This window comes from Natrix helvetica, assembly GCF_964273705.1.
Source record: "Natrix helvetica genome assembly, chromosome: 1".
Taxonomy (NCBI): domain Eukaryota; kingdom Metazoa; phylum Chordata; class Lepidosauria; order Squamata; family Natricidae; genus Natrix; species Natrix helvetica.
The window spans coordinates 291,363,027-291,385,184 of NC_138548.1; the positions used below are offsets into that span (position 1 = coordinate 291,363,027).

At 40.2% G+C, this 22,158-nt stretch overlaps 1 protein-coding gene across 7 annotated transcripts in view; it reads left to right on the forward strand.

Moving 5' to 3' along the window:
• The window catches only part of HRH2 (histamine receptor H2), a 52,093-nt gene that overhangs the window by 19,973 nt on the left and 9,962 nt on the right, over positions 1-22,158 (forward strand). For 3 of the 7 annotated variants that reach the window (XM_081934506.1, XM_081934507.1, XM_081934508.1), the window contains exon 2: positions 10,852-12,708. In XM_081934506.1, coding sequence (XP_081790632.1) covers positions 11,597-12,708 — 1,112 coding nt within the window. In that variant the 5' untranslated portion in view covers positions 10,852-11,596. Of the gene's footprint in view, positions 1-4,904; positions 4,976-10,851; positions 12,709-14,360; positions 14,440-21,223; positions 21,366-22,158 lie in introns of those variants that run through there. The other 4 variants (XR_014173705.1, XR_014173706.1, XM_081934510.1 and 1 more) reach the window with 3 other exon arrangements.

Sequence of the window (22,158 nt, forward strand, 5' to 3'; positions counted from 1 at the left end):
TGTCTCAAGAATTAGGACTTGCCCCACTTGTCTCTAGGCACGACAGGGCACAAACATGCCCTGGCAACCTTTATTTTTTCAGCTGGGTCTCCATGGAGTTGCCTTCATCTCACTCCCAACCCACAAGTGATATAAATGTAATTAATCTTTTGAATTTGTACAACTCTAAATGTATCCCCTCCCCCCTTACTCTAACACCTTTGAAAAACAGCTTCAAGAGATATAAAATCTCTTAGGCTTTATCACCTATTATGCTAAAGAAAAGTCAAGGGCCTGTAGTGAGTGAGAAGAGAGGCCGAAAAGGTAGGAAGGAGATCAGTCACAGGGACTGCAAATTCACAGTCTTCTGCTCATTCAAGGATGGATGAATAACACTTCAGCTGAACATTATTTATTTATTTATTTATTTATTTATTTATTTATTTATTTATTTATTTATTTATTTATTTTATTAGACTTCTAGACCGCCCCCTCTCCCCAAGGGGACTCGGGGCGGTGTACAGGTACAAATTAAAACCATACAGACAATAATACAAATACTAAAATCGAATTAAATACACCCCTGTACAAATTTATAAAAATTAAAAACTTAACCTTAAAACCAAATCATAAAATTTAAAAATACAAACTGAGGTGGGAAAGCTGGAATTAGGCCAGGCCGGCTAGATGAAACAGGTGGGTTTTGAGTTTCCGGCAGAAGGAGCGGAGGTCCGTGGTCATTCTAATGTCAGGGGGAAGGTCATTCCAGAGGGTCGGGCCCGCCACAGAGAAGACCCTTCCCCTGGGCGCCGCCCGCTGACACAGTCTAGACATTAGACAAAGGTGCTCTTGCTTCCCAATTCAAAGTCAACTTTACATCATAGCAATTAGGTAATATGTGCATTAGATAATAGATAAATTAAAATAATTACTTGTGAGGCCGGTTTGACGTGCAATAAGTTTTCATGGTGCAATAGGACTGGGTGTTTGTTAGTAGGATTCACTGGGATAGGGAATTTTTTGTTTTTCACTGTGAGTTGTATTGTGTTGGGGGGGGGGGTGCACGAAGGGAGGCTCAGCCAATCTCATTGTACACATGTACTCTGACAATAAAGCTTTGAATTTGAATTTGAATTAGGTGAGCCAGTTTAGTATAATGATTAAGGTAGAAACCAAACCACTGTAACTTCAAGTTCCATATTAGGCATTAGAGTCAGCTGGGTGATCTTCGGCCAGTTAGTCTCTCTCAGCCCTAGGAAGCAGGTAGTGGCAAACCACTTCCAAAATCTTGCCAAGAAAACTGCAAGGACTAGTCCAAGCAATTGCCAGAAATCAATACTGACTTGAAGGACACACACACACAAACACACACATAATCAGCAGAAGATAAAATTTGCAAACTACTTCTGTGGCCTCACCCTCAAGCAATGTGGGTAATTTTATAACAATTAAGAGTGAAAGAAAACAATTCACTACCATCTTTTTGCTTGAAAAAATCTCATGCCTGAGTGTCAATCAAGAGAGGCTTTTCTAATTTAAAAAAAAATTAAGAGAGAGAGAGAGAGAGAAGCTTCTCTTTACCTCTGCCAAAAGAGGATGGAGCCTTGATTTTCAAATGCAGTCTGTCTTTAACAATATATTTGGCAGTTTCCTAACACAATACATTCATTACAATTCAAAACCAGTAGTGCACTTTTTCTTCTGAAATGCCAAAAAAAGCATTTAGTTGCCGGATTTTTAACATTTATAGTTTTAAAAGACTTCCACTTATTGAAGCTGTTTTAATGGTTGATTAGGAGCCACCCAGAGTTTGACATAAGATGGGTGACTATGTAACAGAAAGAAAAAGAGAGAAAAAGAATTCAACCCTTTTTTTAATCCCATGTTCATGTTGTTATTGGAGGCTTGGGCAAACATCACAAAAAGGTCAATTTCTGAGTTAGACTGGAATTTAATTATATTCTGAAAAGGAAAGGCAAACTTTTCTCAACGTTGACTGGCAAGTCATGTTCCCATTTGATGCCAATTTCACCTGTTTTTATCATGCAAACAGTTCAGTCTAAGATTTCTAGAGTATTTCATTAGATCAGATACTATTGCATTGTAATAAAGGAATGTTTTTGCAACAGCATAGCGGCTTTCAGTTTGGTATCAGTTTGTGTAGTAATTAAGCAACAGGCTATAAAAACCAGTAAACCATGAGTTTTAGTCCATCTTAAGTATAAAGCAAACTGGGTGACCTCGGGCCAGTTACTTTCACTCAACCTCGGGAAGGAGAGAATGGCAAACCACTTCTGATATCTTGCCACAAAAACTGCAAGGACTTGTTTAGGTAGTTGCCAGCAGTTAACATTGACTTGAATGCACCAAAAAGAAAAAAAGTGGCTTGCAACTCTTATAAAGCAACTATTTTTGTATTTCCATGTCACATACAACGTCCTAGTTTTAGTTGTGTTAATTCTCACCTGGCTTTTCCCAGGTCAGTAAAGTTGAGAGGAGATGAAGAAGAGAACATTGGAAGATACAATGCTTCCAGGCAGTGGTGGGATTCAAATTTTTTTTACTACCGGTTCTGTGGGCGTGGCTTTGTAAGTGTGACGTGGCTTTGTGGGCATGGCTTTGTGGGCATGGCAGGGGAAGGTTACTGCAAAATCCCCATTCCTTCCCCACCCCACTAACCTACTTTTCAGATCCGTTCTCCTGTCCAGGGCAATAAAAGAAGATGGGAGGCAGCTGGGGCAGGGCCAGCCTATTTGCCAGTTCTATGAACTACTCAAAATTTCTGCTACCGGTTCTTTAGAACTTATGAGAACTGGCTGAATACCATCTCTGCTTCCAGGCCATTTGGGATTTGATATTCCTTACAAGGATCCCAAATAATTCAAAAGGGTGACATTTCTTGACTTTGACAACATGGCAAATAGCCCATTTAGAAGGACAAAGGAGCAGGAGCCAAACTTTACTACGATTCAGAGGCAGGACAGACCTAAGCATGGACTGTGCAGCTCCCATCGCCAGACAAAGAACTGGCAACACTCCACTTGGGAAGCTGTCCGCCAGCCCTGCTTTCTGCTGCATGATTTCCCCTCACCTTACCTGTTCAAGAGCTAATCCAGGGGTGTCCAAACTTGGGAACTTTAAGACTTGTGGACTTCAAGTCCCAGAATTCCCCAGCCAGCATGGCTGGCTGGGGAATTCTGGGAATTGAAGTCCACAAATCTTAAAGTTCCCAAGTTTGGACACCCCTGAGCTAAACAAAGACATCATTGTTTTGTTTAAACATCTCGGGGAAGCTGCCATTACAGTGGCAGAAACCCAAGTTAGTTTAAGCTAAAAATATTTTGATAATTTATAGCACACTGTAAAGGGATGTGGTGGCTCAGTGGCTAAAATGCTGAACTTGTCGATCAGAAATGTTGCCAGTTTGATGGTTCGAATCCCTACCACAGTGTAACAAAGTGAGCTTCTGTTACTTTCCCAGCTTCTGCAAATGTAGCAGTTTGAAAGCATGTAAAAATGCAAATAGAAAAATAAGAACCACCTTTGGTGGGAAGGTAACAGCGTTCTGTGCACCTTCAGCATTTAATCATGCTGGCCACATGACCACGGAGACGTCTTCAGACAGCACTGGCTCTTCAGCTTTGAAACAGAGATGAGCACCGCCCACTAGAGTCAGGAATGACTAGCACACATGTGTAAGGGAAACCTTTACCTTTAGCACACTGTAGCCAGCCAGGCTTTCTTAGCCTTTATATAAACCATAATAGGACTTATTTGATAATTGGGTTATACCATTATCATTTGTTAAACTAGGTTTAAGGTTTAGTAAAATTGATCCTTATTATTTGTGAGGGGGGAATCTCACTCCATCAAACAAGAAAACTAGCTTTGAGGTCTTATATTAACTATAACAATCACTAATAGCAACCTCACTGATGCATGTCAAAATGGTTTCTAGCTTTGGTAGACATGAAAACAATTTAATTGTTTGCAGAGGAGTTCTGAAGGCTTCTAAAATATGGAGTGGGGTTAACCATTAATTTTGGACTAATATAGTAGCTACATGAATATTATTAGGAAAGACGGAAGGACTTTTACATAGATCATATGTAGTAGCAATAGCAGTAGTAACAGGGCAACACAGACGGCATACTGAGCTTTGTAGAAATGGAAAACAAAGAACATATGGAGACAGGGATGGAGTGAAGACCTAGGACCTTGAACCAAAGCCCTGCACAGTACTGTTGAAGGGTAAAAAATGTTCTTCAGGGTTGCAGCCAGTCAGGAAACCAAGGTACAAAAAAAAGTCACACAATGATAACATGTCCTCAGGTTCTCTAATCTATAACATCTTATCAACAAATATGCTGATAAAGCAACCAATCCACAGGGATGGAAAATACACATCAGTGTAAAAATGTATTGCAAGGGTAACACCTCTTATACATATAGCTAGATGGATGGTTGGATGGATGAATGGATGGACGGACGGACGGATGGACAGACAGACAGACAGACAGACATATACATAGTAAAGGTAAAGGTTCCCCTCACACAAGTGTGCTAGTCGTTCCCAACTCTAGGGAATATACATATACAGGTACATGTACATGTACATATACATATATAGTTCCTATCAATTCTTGCGTTCATGTAATTGTATGTCCTCAGAACTGACTCAATATTAAATTTGCTCCATTCTTCTGATGATTGTTCTCTCTCTCTCTCTCCCTCCCTCCCTCCCTCCCTCCTTTTTTCCCCATATTTATCTTTTAATTCCAATGTCTTAAAGGTAGACATCAGACCCCTAACATGCTGCAGGTTGTTGCACCATGACAGCTGCACCACAAAAAGGGAGAAAAACTGACCCAATTTACTTAAACCATTCTAGTTGGGAAATGAGAAGGGAATAGGGTATAGGGTATTCATTGTCTAACATGGGCTTACAGGCAAAGCCAAATATCTCTTGGAAGAAAAGAAGTAGATCTTGGAAAAGGTAACCTTACTTCTAACGCTTACTTTATCTCATTAGGCCAATTCAGACATTATTCTACCTGGAGTGCTCAAAATAAGAGCACTTCAGATAATTCCATCCATCACTGGCGTTCTTGTGATATTTGGTTCCCTGCAGTCTTTACACATTCTGCTTGATTATCTACACAGATAATTATCTACACTTTTTTTTCCCTGCAAAAAGCCACAGTGAACATACAATGCCTACCCAGAAGAAGATTATTTGAGCATTTATTGTTCCAGGAATAAGAACATCTAAATGGAGTTTTCATCTTCTGTCTCTTGTTATAGTAATTGCATGATAATGTTTGTGAGTTTTCTGGATAAGCGGATGGCTTCATAGCTTTTTTTAAAAATGGAACTACTACCAAGATAATTTTTTCTCCTTGCCATCAAATTCCACAATAATCAAGAATTATTCCTTACAACCTCCTGTTGAATTATGAATATTCTTCATAATAAGATACTTTTTACTGCACATTGCAGCATATTCAGTCGGGGGGGGGAGCAAAAAAAAGCCATATATGTGTAAATATATGATTTTAAAAGCATGTTGATTGAATTCTGTGAAATGTCATATACACTTTTCATAATAATGTAGTTTTCATACAAACTTCATCCAATTTAAAGGACTATAGGTCAAAGACATGGGTTTCTATGGAATGTGTGTGTGTGTGTGTGTGTGTTTGTGTTTGTGTGTGTTTGTGCCTGGTATGCCCAAATATGGGAGGGAGCATACTACTTCTCTTTTTTGTCTATCGGATCACCCTAGGAGCCATCCAGGCAGAAAACCAATTTTTTATGTTGCCTTGTTACATTTGTGTTGATAAATAAATACTACTCTCCCTTTATTTATTTATCAGCACAAATGCAACATATATATATGTCTTTGGTTGTTCGGGTTTTCTCCCGCATAGAATTGGAAGTATCTTCACGATGTTTCGATGAAGTCTCATTCATCATCTTCAGGCTGGTGCTTCCGGCTTGGTGCTTCCAGGAGAAATGTGAGATCTCAGCCGGTTCCTCTTTTTAACTGCAGTGGGTGTTTGTGCTGATTGGGTGGGAGCTTGGCTGCATTCTGATTGGGTGGAGGTGTATTCTGATTGGTAGGGGGCTTGGCTGTGCTCTGATTAGATGGGAGTTTGGCTGTGCTCTGATTGGATGGGGGCGTGTTCTGTTTGGGTGGGGGCCTGGTTGTGCTTGTGTTAGTCTGAGTTGCAGAGGAATTTGAGCTGGTGAGCTGCGTTACTGTTGTTTGGCTTCGTGTTTGTGGTCGTGCCACATCTCCGTGGCGGGCATCAGTTTGTTTCATGTATGGATTGGAGGGGTTTAAAGTGGCTAATAATGCAGCTGTGGTCTGGCTTCTGGTTTGTGGTCGGGCTTCTGGTTTGTGGTCATCATCGGTGTGGGTTTGGGCTTGCTTTTTGCGTGGATGTGTGATAGTGACATCCTGTGTGGTTTTCGTGAGTGCGGGTCTGGTATCATTCTTTGTGTTAGGGACTCGTTTGTCAGTGAGGGTGGGTTTCCAAATGGCTGGTAGGCGGGAGGTATCATCTCGTTTATTCATGCTGTGTGGTCGTTTTTCTATCTCAATAGCTTCTCTGATTATTCTGTTGTTAAAGTGTTCAATTTTGGCAATAGTTCTGGTCTTTTTAAAGTCTATATCATGTCCTGTGGCTTTGAGGTGTTGGACCAGGGAAGAAGTTGGTTCCTCCTTTCTGACTGAGTTTTTGTCTTCTTTAATGCGTGCCTTTATTCTTCTGTTGGTTTGTCCGATGTATGTGGTGGGGCAGGTGGGGCATGGGATTTCATATACTCCTTGATTTTCTAACTCTATTTTGTCTTTGGGGTTTCTTAGGATGGTGGATATTTTTCGGTTTGTGTAGAATGCTGTCTTGATGTTGTGTTTGTGGAGGATCTTGCTGATTCTGTCTGTGGTACCTTTTATGTATGGGAGGAGGGCTTTGCCGTTTTCTTGTTCACTGTCTTGGATTTTAGTGGGGTTTTCTTTTTGGATTAGGTTAGTGATATTGTTTCTTTGGAATCCGTTGGATGTTAGTACGTTGGTGAGAGTGTGTAGTTCGGTTTTGAGGTGTTGTTCGTCAGCTAAGCGTTTTGTTCTGGAGATGAGTGTCTTGGCTACAGAGTTGATCTGTGCTGGGTGGTGGTGTGAGAGTGCGTGCAAATAGCGGTTTGTGTGTGTTTTCTTCTGGTAGATGGTGTGTCCTAGGGATCCATTGGATTTCTTATAGACTAAGACATCCAGGAAGGGGAGTTGGTTATTGGCTTCTGTTTCCATGGTGAACTGTATTTTGGGGTGTAGGCTGTTGAGGTGTGTGAGGAAGTTGTCCAGTTTATCTTTCCCATGTGGCCAGATTATGAAGGTGTCGTCTACGTATCTGAGCCAGAGTTTGGGTTTGTGATCGGATTTTTCTAGAGCTTGGGTTTCAAAGTGTTCCATGTAGAGGTTAGCAATGACAGGGGAGAGAGGTGATCCCATGGGTGCTCCTTCTATTTGTATGTATGTATGTATGTATGTATGTATGTATGTATGTATGTATGTATGTATGTTTTTTTTTTCAAAAAGTTTTATTGGTTTTTTAAAACATTTATAAGGAAAAGGGTAAGTGGAATGGTTACAAATTTTGGCAGTTGCAAGTGTGGCAGAAGCCTCCTCCCTCCAAACTCATAGATTACATCTAAATATCAAACATTAATACATAATGATAAAAAATCAGCATATTAATTCTAGAAAAAATAATTTTCAATCAATTTATATAGTTATGATATATAGTCTAGATATAATTTCATTATTACTTTCGGTCTGTTTATAACATTGTGGTTTTCTTATTCATTTTTGTGATCTGAGCTTTCTTAGTGTTTCCCCTTCACCCCCCGCTGGCAGAGCTCCGGCCCCTCCCGTGTCCTGTGTGACCGTTGTGGTATCTTCTGTTTTTTCTAGGTTCGCTTTATTTTTTTCCATAAAGGCCTGTGCCTCTATGGGTGTGTTGATTCTGATTCTTGTCTCCTCCCAGAATATCAGCATACCTTCAGGCATCAACCATCTAAACCACACCCCCTTCTGGTATAGTTTATTCGCCAATTGCGAATAGGTTTTCCTTTTTTCCCTAATTTTTTTGGGAATCTGCTTCAGAATGGTTATCTCCCTGTCGTGGTATGTCAGTGTTTGCCCCCTTTGTACACCCAGAATTTCATCTCTTGTGGTTTTCCTAAGGAATTTAATATGAACCTCCCTGGGTACATTGTGTGTTCTGGCATATGCTGAATTCACTCTATAGATCAGATCTATTTCCCATTCCATCTGCTGTTTATCTTTGTGTATGTATTCAGCTAGAATATTAGTCATAATGTCCCTTATGTTTTCCCCATCTGCTTCTATTACATTTTGAAATCTAAGATAAAAGGACATTCTCTCAAACTCTGTTTTCATTTGTTGGATATCAAGTTCTTTGTTCCCCTTCTGTAAAGCCTCTACCCCCCCTTTCGCCTCCGCCACCCCACCCTCCACAAGGTCCAGTCTCTGTGAGTTCTTATAAATTTGAACTTGATTCTCTTTAATTTCATCTTTCATTTCCCTTAGCTGTTTCTTAATTTCCTCCTGGCCTTGTAAAATTTGTTGAAGCATTTGTTGAAGGTCTATCTCTGTAGTCTTAGGTTGCATCAGTTCTGTTATCTTTGACTGTGTGGCTGGGCTGGATGTTGCAGATGTTGGAGCAGAAGTGGCAAAGCCAGGTTTTCCAGGAGGTGGTCTTTTTGGAGACATGGTTTATAAAACAAAGAGATCAGTCAGTGTAGGAACTGGGCAGCTGGAGAAGTAGAGCAGGCAGGCGAGTCCAGAAGGCAGAGGATCCAAACAGGTGGGAGTTTCTTTAATCACTCTAGCAATAGATGAAAGTTTTTTCTCCAAAGAGTTCAGAAAATAACAATCCACAAGAGATTCCTCTGGGTGACTCGGAGACAAAGACCGGAAGCCTGAATTTTAAAGGTGGAGTCAGGTTTCACAGTTCATGAAGACAACGGAAGTGTGCCATCTTGCCCTGCCAGCTTTGGGCTCAGAGGCATAGAAAATTTTAAAAGTTCAAAAAGTTCTCAGGTCATCAATAAGTTCTGGATCTAAGTCCCATGAAACGCACTTTTACTGGGGTGAGGCATCGTTAGTTGGCTCTCCCCCCTCCTCCTTCCCCAGGGGGCGAGAGCAGAATTTTAACAAGCCGCTTGTCCAAGGGGGGGGGGAATCCCCCTCCCCTCTAGCCGCTCCTCAAAGAGTAACTCCGAAAGGTTAACTTTTAAAAGTACTGAAAAGCCTTTCAATTCAAAAGTAAGGGGATGAAGAGAGGAAGCATCTCACCGCACCGCCGCTGCTTCCTTCAGTTTTGCATTCTCCGATCGGCATGGGGCGAGACGCAGGCGCGTCCTCCAAAACTGCTCCCCGGTGCCTGGAGCAAAGCGGAAAAGCCCCCACCAGCCGCCGCCGGTGCCAGAGCCTTCCGCGAGCCGCTCCTTCGGCAGGGCGCCTCTTCGGGGCGTCCTGTGCCCCCCCGAAGACGGGGGAAGCCCACCGAAGAGTGGGAGCGGGCAAAGTCCTTGCCCGTCGCCATAGCCGCTGGAACCGGAAGTCCCTGTATGTGTGTATGTTGTATTTGTGCTGATAAATAAATAAAGGGAGAGTAGTATAGATCTATTTCAAGCTATTTAGCTCTCATCAGCTAGCCATACCCTTACTGTGATTTGAACCTGGGCTGTATTACATATTAGGCAGATGTGTTAGCCACTAAGCCACAGGCTTAGTGGCTAACACTTTATCAGCTAAGCCAGGGAAATAGGCATGTATTGTGTCACAACCCCTGGTATGCCCAAATATAGGAGGGAGCATACTGCTTCCCTTTTTCTGTCCTTCGGCTCACCCTAGGAGCCATCCAGATAGAATGCCATTTTTACGTTGCCTATACACACACACACACACACACACACGCACGCACACATACATACATACATACATACATACATATATTTGGCAGCCTACATCTGTTTCTGATAATCTAGCCTTCTTGGAAATTTCATTCCGCCTCAGAGAAAAACAAAAACAAAGGCATACAAAATCTTTGCACTGATTCTGTGAAACCTGCCATTTTTTCCCTTCATATCTATCTACCCTGCAGATTCTGATCCTGGTCTTTAAAAAGCATTTATATTTTCACATGCTTAATAATGAAAACCAGGAGTTCTTTCCCCCCCCCCCCCAATCTCTTCTACTGTCTCTTTCCAATGATGAATTAACTGTTGCCTTTAACCCCATCAGATTCATGCAAGGTCTTTTTAGTAGACCTACAAAGTTTGTCTATTTATGCGTAGTAGTAGTAGTAGTAGTAGTAGTAGTAGTAGTAGTAGTAGTAGTAGCAGCAGCAGCAGCAGCAGTAGTAGTAATGATAATAGTAGCTCTGTTGTGGCTTTTTAAGGAAATAATTGAAATCCTTGTAAATAATTACCCTGATGTTCATAAAATAAATTGCTAAAATATATCTTGGGCCATTTAGGAAGAATCTCCCACTTTGCATGTGTTCAATTTCTGGCATACTTAGTTAAAATAATCTCTGAAACTCCTCAATTTCTCTACCTGAAAATATGTTTATCCTTAATATCCTAAAAAAGAAAGAATTCTGCCAGACTCGGCAGATAATTTTGGTGCAGTATGATAAACAAGTACATAAATATGTAGATATACTGTATGTGTAAATGTATATGTATATACATTTACACATCTGTACACATGTAGCAACCTATTATAAGGCATTTTATGTCTCCTGTATAAATCACTTATTTCTTAATTCTTCCTTCCAGATTCTATCAAGGAAAGGCATGAAATATGTCTTCTTCAACTGCTTCCACTTACTTTGAAGAATTTTAAATAGAAACATTGCTAAAAAGCATTAAATATCCAGGACTTTTCCAGTCATTCTTTGATGTGATCTTTGAAGCAATATTTGGTTACTGAAAAAAATCAAGCATATATTTATAATCTCACTGAAAAGAAGAAACTTAAGAGTGATGAAAAACAAGCGGCTGCAAACCACACCAAAGGAATCTGAAGAAAGAAAGGTGCTTTATTGCAACCAGATTAAACATAAGCAAAACAAATACTTCCAGGAAATCTACAAATTAGTGTGTAAAAGCAACAGCCCTTCTGTGTAGCTTGTTCTCGGGTGTATATTGCAGCTAATGTGGATATTTCATTCAGCCATCATGGACTTGTAAATAATGATAAACTATTCTCTCAAAATTTATCATGCATTTCTAAGAACGTTGTTAGTGAATGTTCCAGTCTTTTTTCGTAATTATTAACCAAGCAAAAATTCCTCTGGGGAAAAATAAGCAAGATTCCATTTGTTTCACTGTGCTCATAGCTACGTAATGGGAGAAGGCATCTGATTGTTAGCCAATCGTTCAGAACCAGCTCTCTTTCTGAGACTATCCCATTGGCTGTAACATAGGAACCGATTGTGAGATGAGTGAAAGAAAATAGTTGGATTGGGATTCTTCCTAAGTTTCTGTGTGGCAGCTGTCACGGGAGTCTACATGGAGGAAAATGATATTACTTTGTGAAGCCAGCATGAATTCCACAAGCATTACAAATGGTTCTTTCGGCCTTTTGGAAAAGGTGCTGATGGGAGCTGCTCTCACAGTTCTCATTGTTGTGACTGTGGGTGGTAATGTGATGGTATGCTTGGCTGTCTATTTCAGTCGACGGCTTCGCAGCCTAACTAATTGTTTCATTGTCTCATTGGCCTTTACAGATCTGCTATTAGGCCTACTGGTCTTACCCTTCTCAGCCCTCTATGAGATCTCCTCCCATAAATGGCACCTAAGCATTACTTTCTGCAATGTCTACGTTAGCTTGGATGTCATGCTATGCACTGCTTCCATTCTCAATCTCTTCGTCATTAGCCTGGATCGCTATTATGCTATTACAGCACCTCTCCGCTACAGCACTGTGGTCACTCCTTTACGAGTCGTTGTAGCTTTGATCCTTATCTGGGTAGTGTCCCTTATGGTTTCTTTCTTACCCATCAGTTTTGGATGGAATACCAATGACACAACTATCCAGAACCAGAACCGGAGCCAATTGAACGGGAAGCAAGAGTGCAAATTGGAGGTCAATGTACCATATGTTCTTGTGGATGGCTTGCTAACTTTCTACCTCCCCTTAATTATCATGTGCATCACCTACTACCGGATATTTAAAATAGCCAGGGAACAAGCTAAGAGGATCAACAGCAGAACTTGTTGCCACACCATCAGAACTGCATTGCCCACAGTGAAAGAACACAAAGCTACCGTGACCCTTGCAGCTGTGATGGGAGCCTTCATTATATGCTGGTTTCCCTATTTTACTGTGTTCACATACCGAGGTGTGAGGGGTGCAGTATGTGACCCATTGGAGACTGTTGTCATGTGGCTGGGTTATGCCAATTCAGCTCTGAACCCCATTTTGTATGCTGCACTGAACAGGGACTTCCGGACAGCTTATCAGAGGTTGCTCAAATGTCGGCGAATAAGGCCAGATGCCAGAGAAACGTCTCTATCACATGAGATGAGAGACAAGACCTGCAATCTGATGACAAATCTATATGAAAACAAACATCTAGAGACACATACGAATGGGAAGATGAAGCCTCTCGTCAAAGAGACCATAGAAAGGTAACATTCTCTGAAAGGCTAAATTGTTGTTGAGGTTGCACTAGAGACAGAAGAAAATGTTTGCATCCTGTTTAATGGCCAAAGGGTCAGAAGGAATTGTGACTCATTGACAGCCTTGGGGAAAGCAGTGTGACCTATCCTTGGGTAGTTTTAAATTGCCTAAATCTAGAGCATCTCCCATCGCCAGGCAGGGTGACCAAAAAACAGCAACAACCTATTTGGGAAGTTGTCCATGAGGGCTCACAAATACTGCCTTTTGCTATATGACTTTCCCCCACCTTCCCCCCAGTATTGGTCATCTAGTTTATTATCAACTACTTCTATTGTCACCTTGCTCATCTTAAATTGCTCGTGTTTTCCCCCTGACATAACTTGTTTTCTTAACATTTAAGGAAAGTCTGCCTTTTCACTCTCCTGGTTTTGCTTGTCCTTGTTTTTAAAACGACTGCTCTTAAGTTATTCTTAGTTTCTGCAATCAATGTAGTGCTGTCTACCTATCTCAATTTTGACATTGTTTCCACTGATTTTTCCTCTTCTGGACCCAAAGCCCATATGATATATTCAGTATGGAAATTGAATGAGTACAGCGATAGAATCAGTCCTGTCTGACTCCTTTTCCAATGGTAAACCATTCTGGGTTATCAAACTATTTATTTTCATTTGTTTATTTGTTAAATTTATTTGCTGCCTATCTCACCCTGGGGCTACTCTAGGTGACTTGCAACAATAAATAGGAAGAAGTGAAAAGAGTGGAAACAAAACACAAGTAAAATAATGCAATAACAAAATAAACAATGGAGATGAAAACATGAATACATCAATAAGAAAAAGTTGGCTGGGTGAAGAGCAGAGAGCAAGAGAGGGGGGAGGGTTGTCTGCCATCAATCTAACAGCCACCTCCACTATGGAACTTCTCCATTTGGTCCCTAGGCCAACTGGCAGAGCCAGGTCTTCTGGCTTCTGTGGAAGTGATAGGACAATGGAGGCAGTTCTTACTAGAGAGGAGGATATTCCAAAGGGCAGGCACCATGGCAGAGAAGGCTTTTTTTCTAGATCCCAAAAGTCAGAGTTCTTTGACCAATGGGATCCTTAGTAGGGCCTCTCTGCTGGCACAAGTAGGACAGGCTTGTCCTAGTGGAACAAAATGGTTCATCAGGTAGTGTGGACCTATGTAATTAAGGTCATAACCAAGACCTTGAACTGCACTCAGAAGCAGACCAGTAGCTTGTGAAGTTCATGGAGCAGAGGTGTAATATGGGCCATGTTAGGGGCCCCCAAATCCACTCTCACTGACACACTTTGCACCAGTTGAAACTTCCAAATGGATTTCAAGGACATCCCCATATAGAACACATTGCAATAGTCCAACTGAGAGGTGACTAGGACTTGAATAATTGAGTCACAAGCCAGGAAAAGTTAAAACTGGTGCACAAACCGGAGCTATGTAAAACTCTCCCAATTACATCTGCCACCGGCTCTTTGAGCAGGAGACATGAGACCAGGAAAACCCCTAAGTTACAAACTGGGTCTGAACTCCTAATGCAACCCCATCCAGAACTAAGAATGACAAAAATGCAGATCCTGAGTTTCCATGTGCCCAAAGCCATTCGGTCTTGCCATCATTCATTCAAATTCTGTTGTCCCCCATCCAGGTCCCAACAATCTCCAAGAACCATGAAAGGGTAGTGACAGAGTAGGGAAATTTCATCTCACTGTGGGTTCCTGGTCATTGTAAGTATTCCTTATTTTTTTTAAAAAAAGAGTCAGATGTTGTGGTATATTCACTGCTTTGCGAGACTTCCAAAGACTTGAATAATAAAGACTATCAAAAGTTTTGAAGTTTTCTACAAAAAATAGAGCTATTTTTAATATTCTCTTGCTGTTTCTCTAAATTAGCTAGATGATCATATGTTCTTTTTAAATCTCCCTCTCTAGTAATTGGGAAATAGACCAAGCTTTTCCAGTTCTGAGATCATGCTGGTTTTTTCCCTACAATTGTTGCCTGAAAACTGTCACAAACTTTATGGTTCCCTGGCTACCTCCTTTAAATGTTCCACCATGGGCTTTCCTATTTGCTAGTTGTTTTCTAGATCATCTGACTTCCTCCTCACCTCAACCCTGCCCAGTGGAGAATTCAAATTAAAACATTCCAACCAATTGTTAACCAGCCCCTCCAGAAACACATCCATTGAAGAGAATTCCACCACTGTTGGGTAGCTAGTTCCCTTACTTAACCACTCTTTCCGCTAGGAGGATTTTGTAATATTCAGTAAGAATTTCTCTTTCTGTAACTGAAAACCATGAGTCCTTATCCTACACATTGAAATAATAGATAAAAGAACTTGGCCTCCTTTTGTATATGAATTTTTTTTTATTATATCCTCTGTCAGTATTCTCTCTTTGAGTCTTATCACTCCCAGTTTCTTCAGTTCCCTACATAGTCCTCTGACATTCCTTGTGGATACCCTGAATCTGTTCTAATTTTTTTCTCTATCCTACTAAAAGTGTGGTTCCCAGGCCAGTGTTGGCTGGGGAATTCTGGGAGTTGTGGTCCACAGAATTGAAAGTTGAAAGGTTGAGAAATACTGACCCAAGTAGAACAATTGTTTTCTAAGTACTATATTTTCTGATAAAACTTACTGTAAAATCACTTCTGCTTTTTTGCAGCTGAATGAAACTGCTAACTCAGTTTCTTATTAGCTATGTTTCAAAATCTAAGCCTTTTATTTCATAATCGAAAAAAATATGCATATTCATTCTGGTTTCAGTCCATTTTTTTGATGCATTCAAAATGATTTTGTAAGTTATTTTTTAAAAAGAGGAAACCTCCTAAAGTGATTAATTAAAAAGAGCAAGTGAAGCATTTCAATTCTTAGTCTCCTTATTAAATAAGCATCTAAAAATAACATAGGCGGTTTCGCTTATTTTGATTCTAGAGAGATTGCATTTCTAAACGTCAAGAAAAAGAAGAAGTGCAGGTGTTGGTTCCCAGAAGCATTTAGGAATCCTTCAAAGAGATATTACTTGATCTACAGCTTCATTTTACATTTGGCATCTAGCGCTTTTTTTGCTATCAGGTTACAAGCAATGCCAAGAAGTTGATTCTGCTGCTTGATCTTAAATGGAGAGCCCAAAAATACTTCTCATCATCTGCAGATGCTTTGGGTTCTAACTGCCAGAATGGGTCCAGATGGTGCTTAACACCATAGTGATAATCACTCTTTAAAATATCCATTTGCCACACAAAACCTGGCTGTGTTGGGATGCTTGCTTTGCTTTAGAAATTAAAGCCAGTGATTTGCTGCATTGTTTTTATCTAAAAGAAGCTGTGACAAGGGAAAAGCTAAAAGCAGGATGGACATCTCTGTCTGTGGTTTATCAATCTTTTGCTCCAAGCACCATGTTCAGGTTACCATAGAACTGTCTGGTCTTCACAGAATAGTTCAACCATTCACCACCACAGTGAAGAATGGGAATTAACTTTGACATATGAGAATCTTCACATGTCAAGGGCAAACCATTTATCTAGCTAACATTTTGTTGTATTCTTCTCTTGAAAACAATGCTTCTGACAATCTGGACACAATGCTGTTATCTGTCTTTCACAGATCCATTATACAAAAAAAAAGAACTGAAGTGGTACATATCCTAACAAAGAGCAGCTGTGCTTTTATTATATAGATATAGAATGAACTCAAGCATACTTACAGCTGAGAGAATTGGGCAGTAGGCTGTGTTCAGAGTGGCTCATTTAATGGAATAAAATAAAATGTGTCATTATGCACAGTTGTAAGCACAGCTAACTGGGTTCTTCTTGGGGCCCGGCTAGCTGTAGTAATTTAGGATTACTCTTATACAGTATTTTATTATTGAAATATGAATCTGTACCAAAAATCCAACCATCTAGAGCAGAAATCCTATGATTTTGGTTTTAAGAGTGAAGCTTTCAGGGAAAAAAAGCTTCCCTGTAGTCTCTCCTTTTCGAAATCTTTCCTTGTGGTTCAATAAAGACAAAGGAATTCAAGTTCCACATCATCTGCCAGCCCCCACATTTTTACGCTTCACCCCTATATAATGACCAGGGAAACAGCCAGATGGTACAGAGAACTGGTAGCAATAGTGCCTAATTTAGGGGTGACAAATTCAAAACCGGTGGGCCAAATTCGGCCCACGGGGCGCTTAAATCTTGACCACAGGGCTGGCCTGGAAATATCAAAAGACCGGCCCGCAGTGCCTCTGCCGGCCAAAAACGGCCCGATGTGGCCCCCGCATGGCCCATTTTCAGCCTTCCCGTCTTCCAGCAGCATTCTGCTGGCCAAAAATGGGACATGTGGAGCCCCACGAGGCCCCCGCATGGCCCGTTTTTGGCATCCCCATCCTCCAGCAGCATTATCCAGCCAAAAATGGGCCCTGCCAGCAGAGTGCTGTAGGAGACCATGGTGGCCGAAAATGAGAAATTGGGAGGGGGGGCATGCAACCTCCCACACCCCATTTGGCCAACAAAGTCCTACAGGAGACATCTGTCATGTTTCCCTCCCAACACCTCCCCCCCCTCGCCCACAGAGGAGAACTACAATACTGATCCGGCCCTTGAAAAAATTCAGTTTGACACCCCTGGTCTAATGCAAGACTGGATTGATCATTCCTGTCATTACCAGAACTTTATGGGAATATAGATTCTTAATGCCTTTGATAACAGTCCCTGCTATTGTTAAAGATATTGATTTTAGATCTGCATTATTCTAGATCACTTTCCACATCATCTTTGTTCAATAAATACTTAATTAGAAGCATACTGTTTATCAGCACAAATTATTTAAATTCAGGAGAAAGAAAATTACTTGCTTTTTTTGTTAACTAAATGCTGTTCAATTGTGTATGAAGGCAGATTTGCTTTAGGAATTATTTCAAAGAAAATAATTTTGGAGAGATTTTCACTGGAAGAGTCAGGTGTTGCTACACTTTTACGAGGCAGGGTGGTGTATGCCTCTACATTTCACTGTACAGTCATTTCTCCAGCTATCCTGTTTCCTCATTTACATTAAACCCTGAGGGAAACATTATGAGCAAACCTCATCTTTGGAACGTTTTCAGTGGTAGTACTTTTCAGAAATTACTGAAAAGCTTTCTCCAATAAAGGAGAATGTTTGTAGCTCAGAGTTGAAATGAGGGGTCCTCTCTGAGCTTGTTTTTTTTTCTTGCAGATGTTTCATTACCCAAACTAGGTGACATCATCAGTAGGGAGAAGGTCCCAAAGGTGATTTTTTTTTTCAAGAGGCAATTTAACTTTCTTTGTTTTTCCATAAGATATTTTACTTCTCATCCCAGAAGCTTCTTCAATTCCCTTGGATGGGAAGCAAAACATCTTATGGAAAATAAAAATAAAAAATCCAGTTTCCTCTTGAAAAAAAGCTTCTTTGGGACAACCATGACCTGGATGACTGACATTCTCCATAGACAGTAGGGAGAAGGGTATATTCAATGTGTATAATCAATGTATATTCCAGTGTTGTGTCCTGTCAGTCTTGATGGAAGTAGTCTTGGTGCTGAGTGATAGGAGGGTTGGCATGTTTACCGTTGGCTTGCTTGTCAGTTCTTTGGTTGGGATATGGTTCACTTCTTGATTGTTGGTCTGATGTTAATCTTAGTGTTAATCTATTCTTATATGGGTGTTGATTGCTGGTGGGGAGGTGTTTTGGTCTTTTTGCTCCTTTTTTGGCTTGTTGATTGTTTCTTTTGCACAGTATATACTGTAGATGTTATGGAATGTGTACCTTTGATCTGAGGGACGTGATGGTTCAGTGGCTAAGACGCTGAGCTTGTCGATCAGAAAGCTCGGCAATTCAGTGGTTCAATCCCTAGTGCTGTGTAATGGAGTGAGTTCCTGTTACTTGTCCCAGCTTCTGCCAACCTAGCAATCCGAAAGCATGTAAAAATACAAGTAGAAAAATAGGGTCCACCTTTGGTGGGAAGGTAACGGCATTCCGGGAGCCTTTGGTGTTTAGTCATGCTGGCCACATGACCACAGAGATATCTTCAGACAGCGCTGACTCTTCGGCTTTGAAACGGAGATGATCACCGCCCCCTAGAGTCAGGAATGACAAGCACGTATGTGCAAGGGGAACCATTATCTTTACCTTTGATTTGTTGAAAAGTTCTCTTTCAAATTGAAAGTATGTGGTTAGGCAAAGTTTGATAAGATCTATGAGTCTGGGTGGTTTGGACCTTCATGTTTTTGGATAGCTAATACTAGCTCTATGGAAGTAAAAATGGATATGGCATAAAATGAGACCATGATTTCCTCTTCATCAATTGTCACATCTTTGATTCTTTGACAGCACTGTAAGAGAGAGTTGATGAAATATTTACTTCCCACTGTGAGGTGCCCAAGCTTTTTTAATTCTTTCAAAATGTTCTAGGTAGGGATCCCTGATAATGATATAATTGGACAGAAAGGTACTCAACAACAAGGAGATGTACCATGTTTCTATTTAATGGTTAGCAATCACTCCTAAATGTATATTTATATATACATATAAATTGTCATGAATCCATTTTATGCAAATTCGTTTTTTTCTTCTGCCCTCTTTGTGAAAGCTTCATACTTCCTGAGATTTGATTTTAGCAATCCATAAATGGTTATTCTAGGATTTACATGAATAATATTGCAATATCCATAAAGATGTCTGAAGAAAAAGCAATGAAAATGGCAAATATTTTTTTTTATTCCAAAGGCATATTCATATTTAATTTTCAGAAACAAAATGAGCTAATATGGAATTCAGTATGATAATCTGCATTTTTAAACAGCAAACCAAGTCTGTAACTTGACTTAATTGTCAAAGCTTCATGTCCTCCAATTTCACATCTATTGTTTTCATAGAATTATAAAGTTGGGAGTTATCTAGTTTAATTTCTTGAACAATGCAGGATCTGCTAAAACATTTCATAAACTGCCCAACATATTTTTGAAAACCTCCAGTGAAGGAACATACATTTCAGGAGGAAGTTTTTCCCACTGGTTGACAGCTATAATATATATACTGTACCTGAATCTACTTCCCCACAGGTTCAACCCATTGGTTCTGGCCATACCTTTCAAGCCAACAGAGAGTACATTTATTCCTTACTCTGTATGGCTTTTTTAGTTTTACTTCTCCAAACTAAGCACACCCAATTTCTCTAACTAATCCACCTAGGAATTGATATCCAGTTCCAAGTCTTGCTGTAAATATTTGTAATATATTACTGTTATTATTATGGTTGGTTGCACTGTCAGCCAGGAGTTTAGACAGGATTTGGCATTTTTATCCACGCTATCAAGCTCTTCCCTGCGATAGGCAGATGGCATTCTCTGATGGTCTTAAAAGTGTCGTCATAGGATGTAAGCTCTTCCAAGTAAAACTGCCTTTAGCAATTGACTGATTTTGATTTTTTTCAATGCCAATGGTATTCAAATGTTGTTCCAGGTGTTTTAGATTTACACTATTGGTAATGGTAAATGGCAATTTTTGTTTTCCTCTGCCATGGTCGTTCTACTTCTATCTTCAGGTCTTTGTGTTTTGTGATTTTTCTCCAGTTCTTTCTCTTCTATTCTGTTGTTTCCATATATTGCAACATCCACTATCCAGACTTTTTTGTTTTTCTTACCAACAATTGTTAAGTATAAGATGTTATATGGCAAGTATTTGTATGTTTGAATTCTAAAGTTCCAGGGCACTTTAGGTTCCTCGTTTTCTACTACTTTGTCTATTTTATGGTCCCAACAGTTCTTGCTTGTAGGCAGATGGTATTTCTAGCAGATATTCCAATGCACCATTGTTGCTACGTTGTCATGCCGTTGTTTGTATTCCGTTTGTGTGTTCCTCTTGTAGCAGTTAACTGGGAGGTCCACTGTTTCTTCAGCTTCTTTGCAGAGGCAGCATTTGTTACCTGTTGCTACAGGTAACAAATAAGAAGAAGAGAAAGCTGAATCTTTTCATTGTACATCTTTTTTTATTCTCTATAATCTGAATAGTAACCATTGTGAAGGTGCAAAATGTTCTTGGAAAAAGATAGCTGATGCATAGCAATTGGAGGGTAAAACTCCTTTCCTCTTACACAGGCTGCACACCTTTAATCTCCCTTCCCAACCAGTTTATACAGGGCAGGCTGATGTGTCTCGTGTGTTCAGATTGACCCTGAGGCAATGTTTAGATTGCTGCTTTGGCCTGTCAGAAATGAGGAGTAATAAGCTCACTTTTCCTGCAGATATAACTATATTACCGGTTCTGCTCTGATCTGTAATTCTGATTTTCCTCACTCATTCCTCTTGAGTCTGTAACTGAATGACATAGACCAGAGCTCATGGAGCCATGTTTAGCAGCTAAAGTACGGTAATAATAGCCTGAAGATTATATGAGCAAATATATCCTAAAACTATTATTATTCTATATCACTTACAAATGTTCTTCCTCATTCTCTCCTCCCACCCCCTCCACCCCACTTTCTCCCATTCTTATTTTAACCTTTTCAGCTCTGAGCCTTTTCCTTAAACTGCAGACAGGCTAGTAAGAGTGGTCACTGTGACATAACTCTGACTGTCCTCTTCCAAAACCCACTGAAAACAGAAGGATACAGTTTAGATTCTCTTCTGGGGAAAATCTAGAGTCCCTCAGGTGAGTATCTGGGAAGTCACTTTTTAGAATGCAGTAATCTTATTTTTTTTTCTTTTCTTTTTTTGCAAGTCCTTATATCTGACAGGCCACATTAATCTCCCTGTAATATATTTGTTAACTACTGTCTCCTTGTGGGCAATAGTAGTATGATGACCCTTGTTTTTCTTTCTTAGGCTCAAAGGAAAAATTATAAACAAAATAGGTTAGCAGCTTTGAAAACATTGGCTCAGCCTCTGGGACATATCAAATACTAGACCACAAATGAACTTTGCAAGACCAACAGGCACAAGATCTGATATTTGGAGGGGGGGGGAATAGAGGTTTGTAGAAGTATACCACCCTAAATTAAACAACTTAAGATAAGGTGACAAATTGATTGAAAGTCCTCAGTCAAAAAAGAGACAAACAACATACATCAACAGTTCACTGCTTCAAATCAGGTATAGACAGGCCCTGGCTAAGAATGACTTTTATTCCTATTTTTTGCCTTTAACTCAGAAGTTTGTAGGTAGGTTGGAACTCCAGCCTTTACACAATGAACTGCAGAAAACAAGCTGTATATTAAACATGCTTGGCTTCAACAGTACATAAAAACATTATGTGGCTTCAGTGGTTCATCAGCTTAAGGAAAAAGAATGCCATCTGCAATTTTTAGTAATAGGCTGCTTTTTCATAAGTAGAAGGTTGTCTGAAAGTCAGATATTCTTAACTCAGGAACCGCCTGTATCCATTTATTCTTCTATAGCAAAGATTCCCTTGGTTCCATCACCTGTAGCTCTTGGTTGCTTATCAG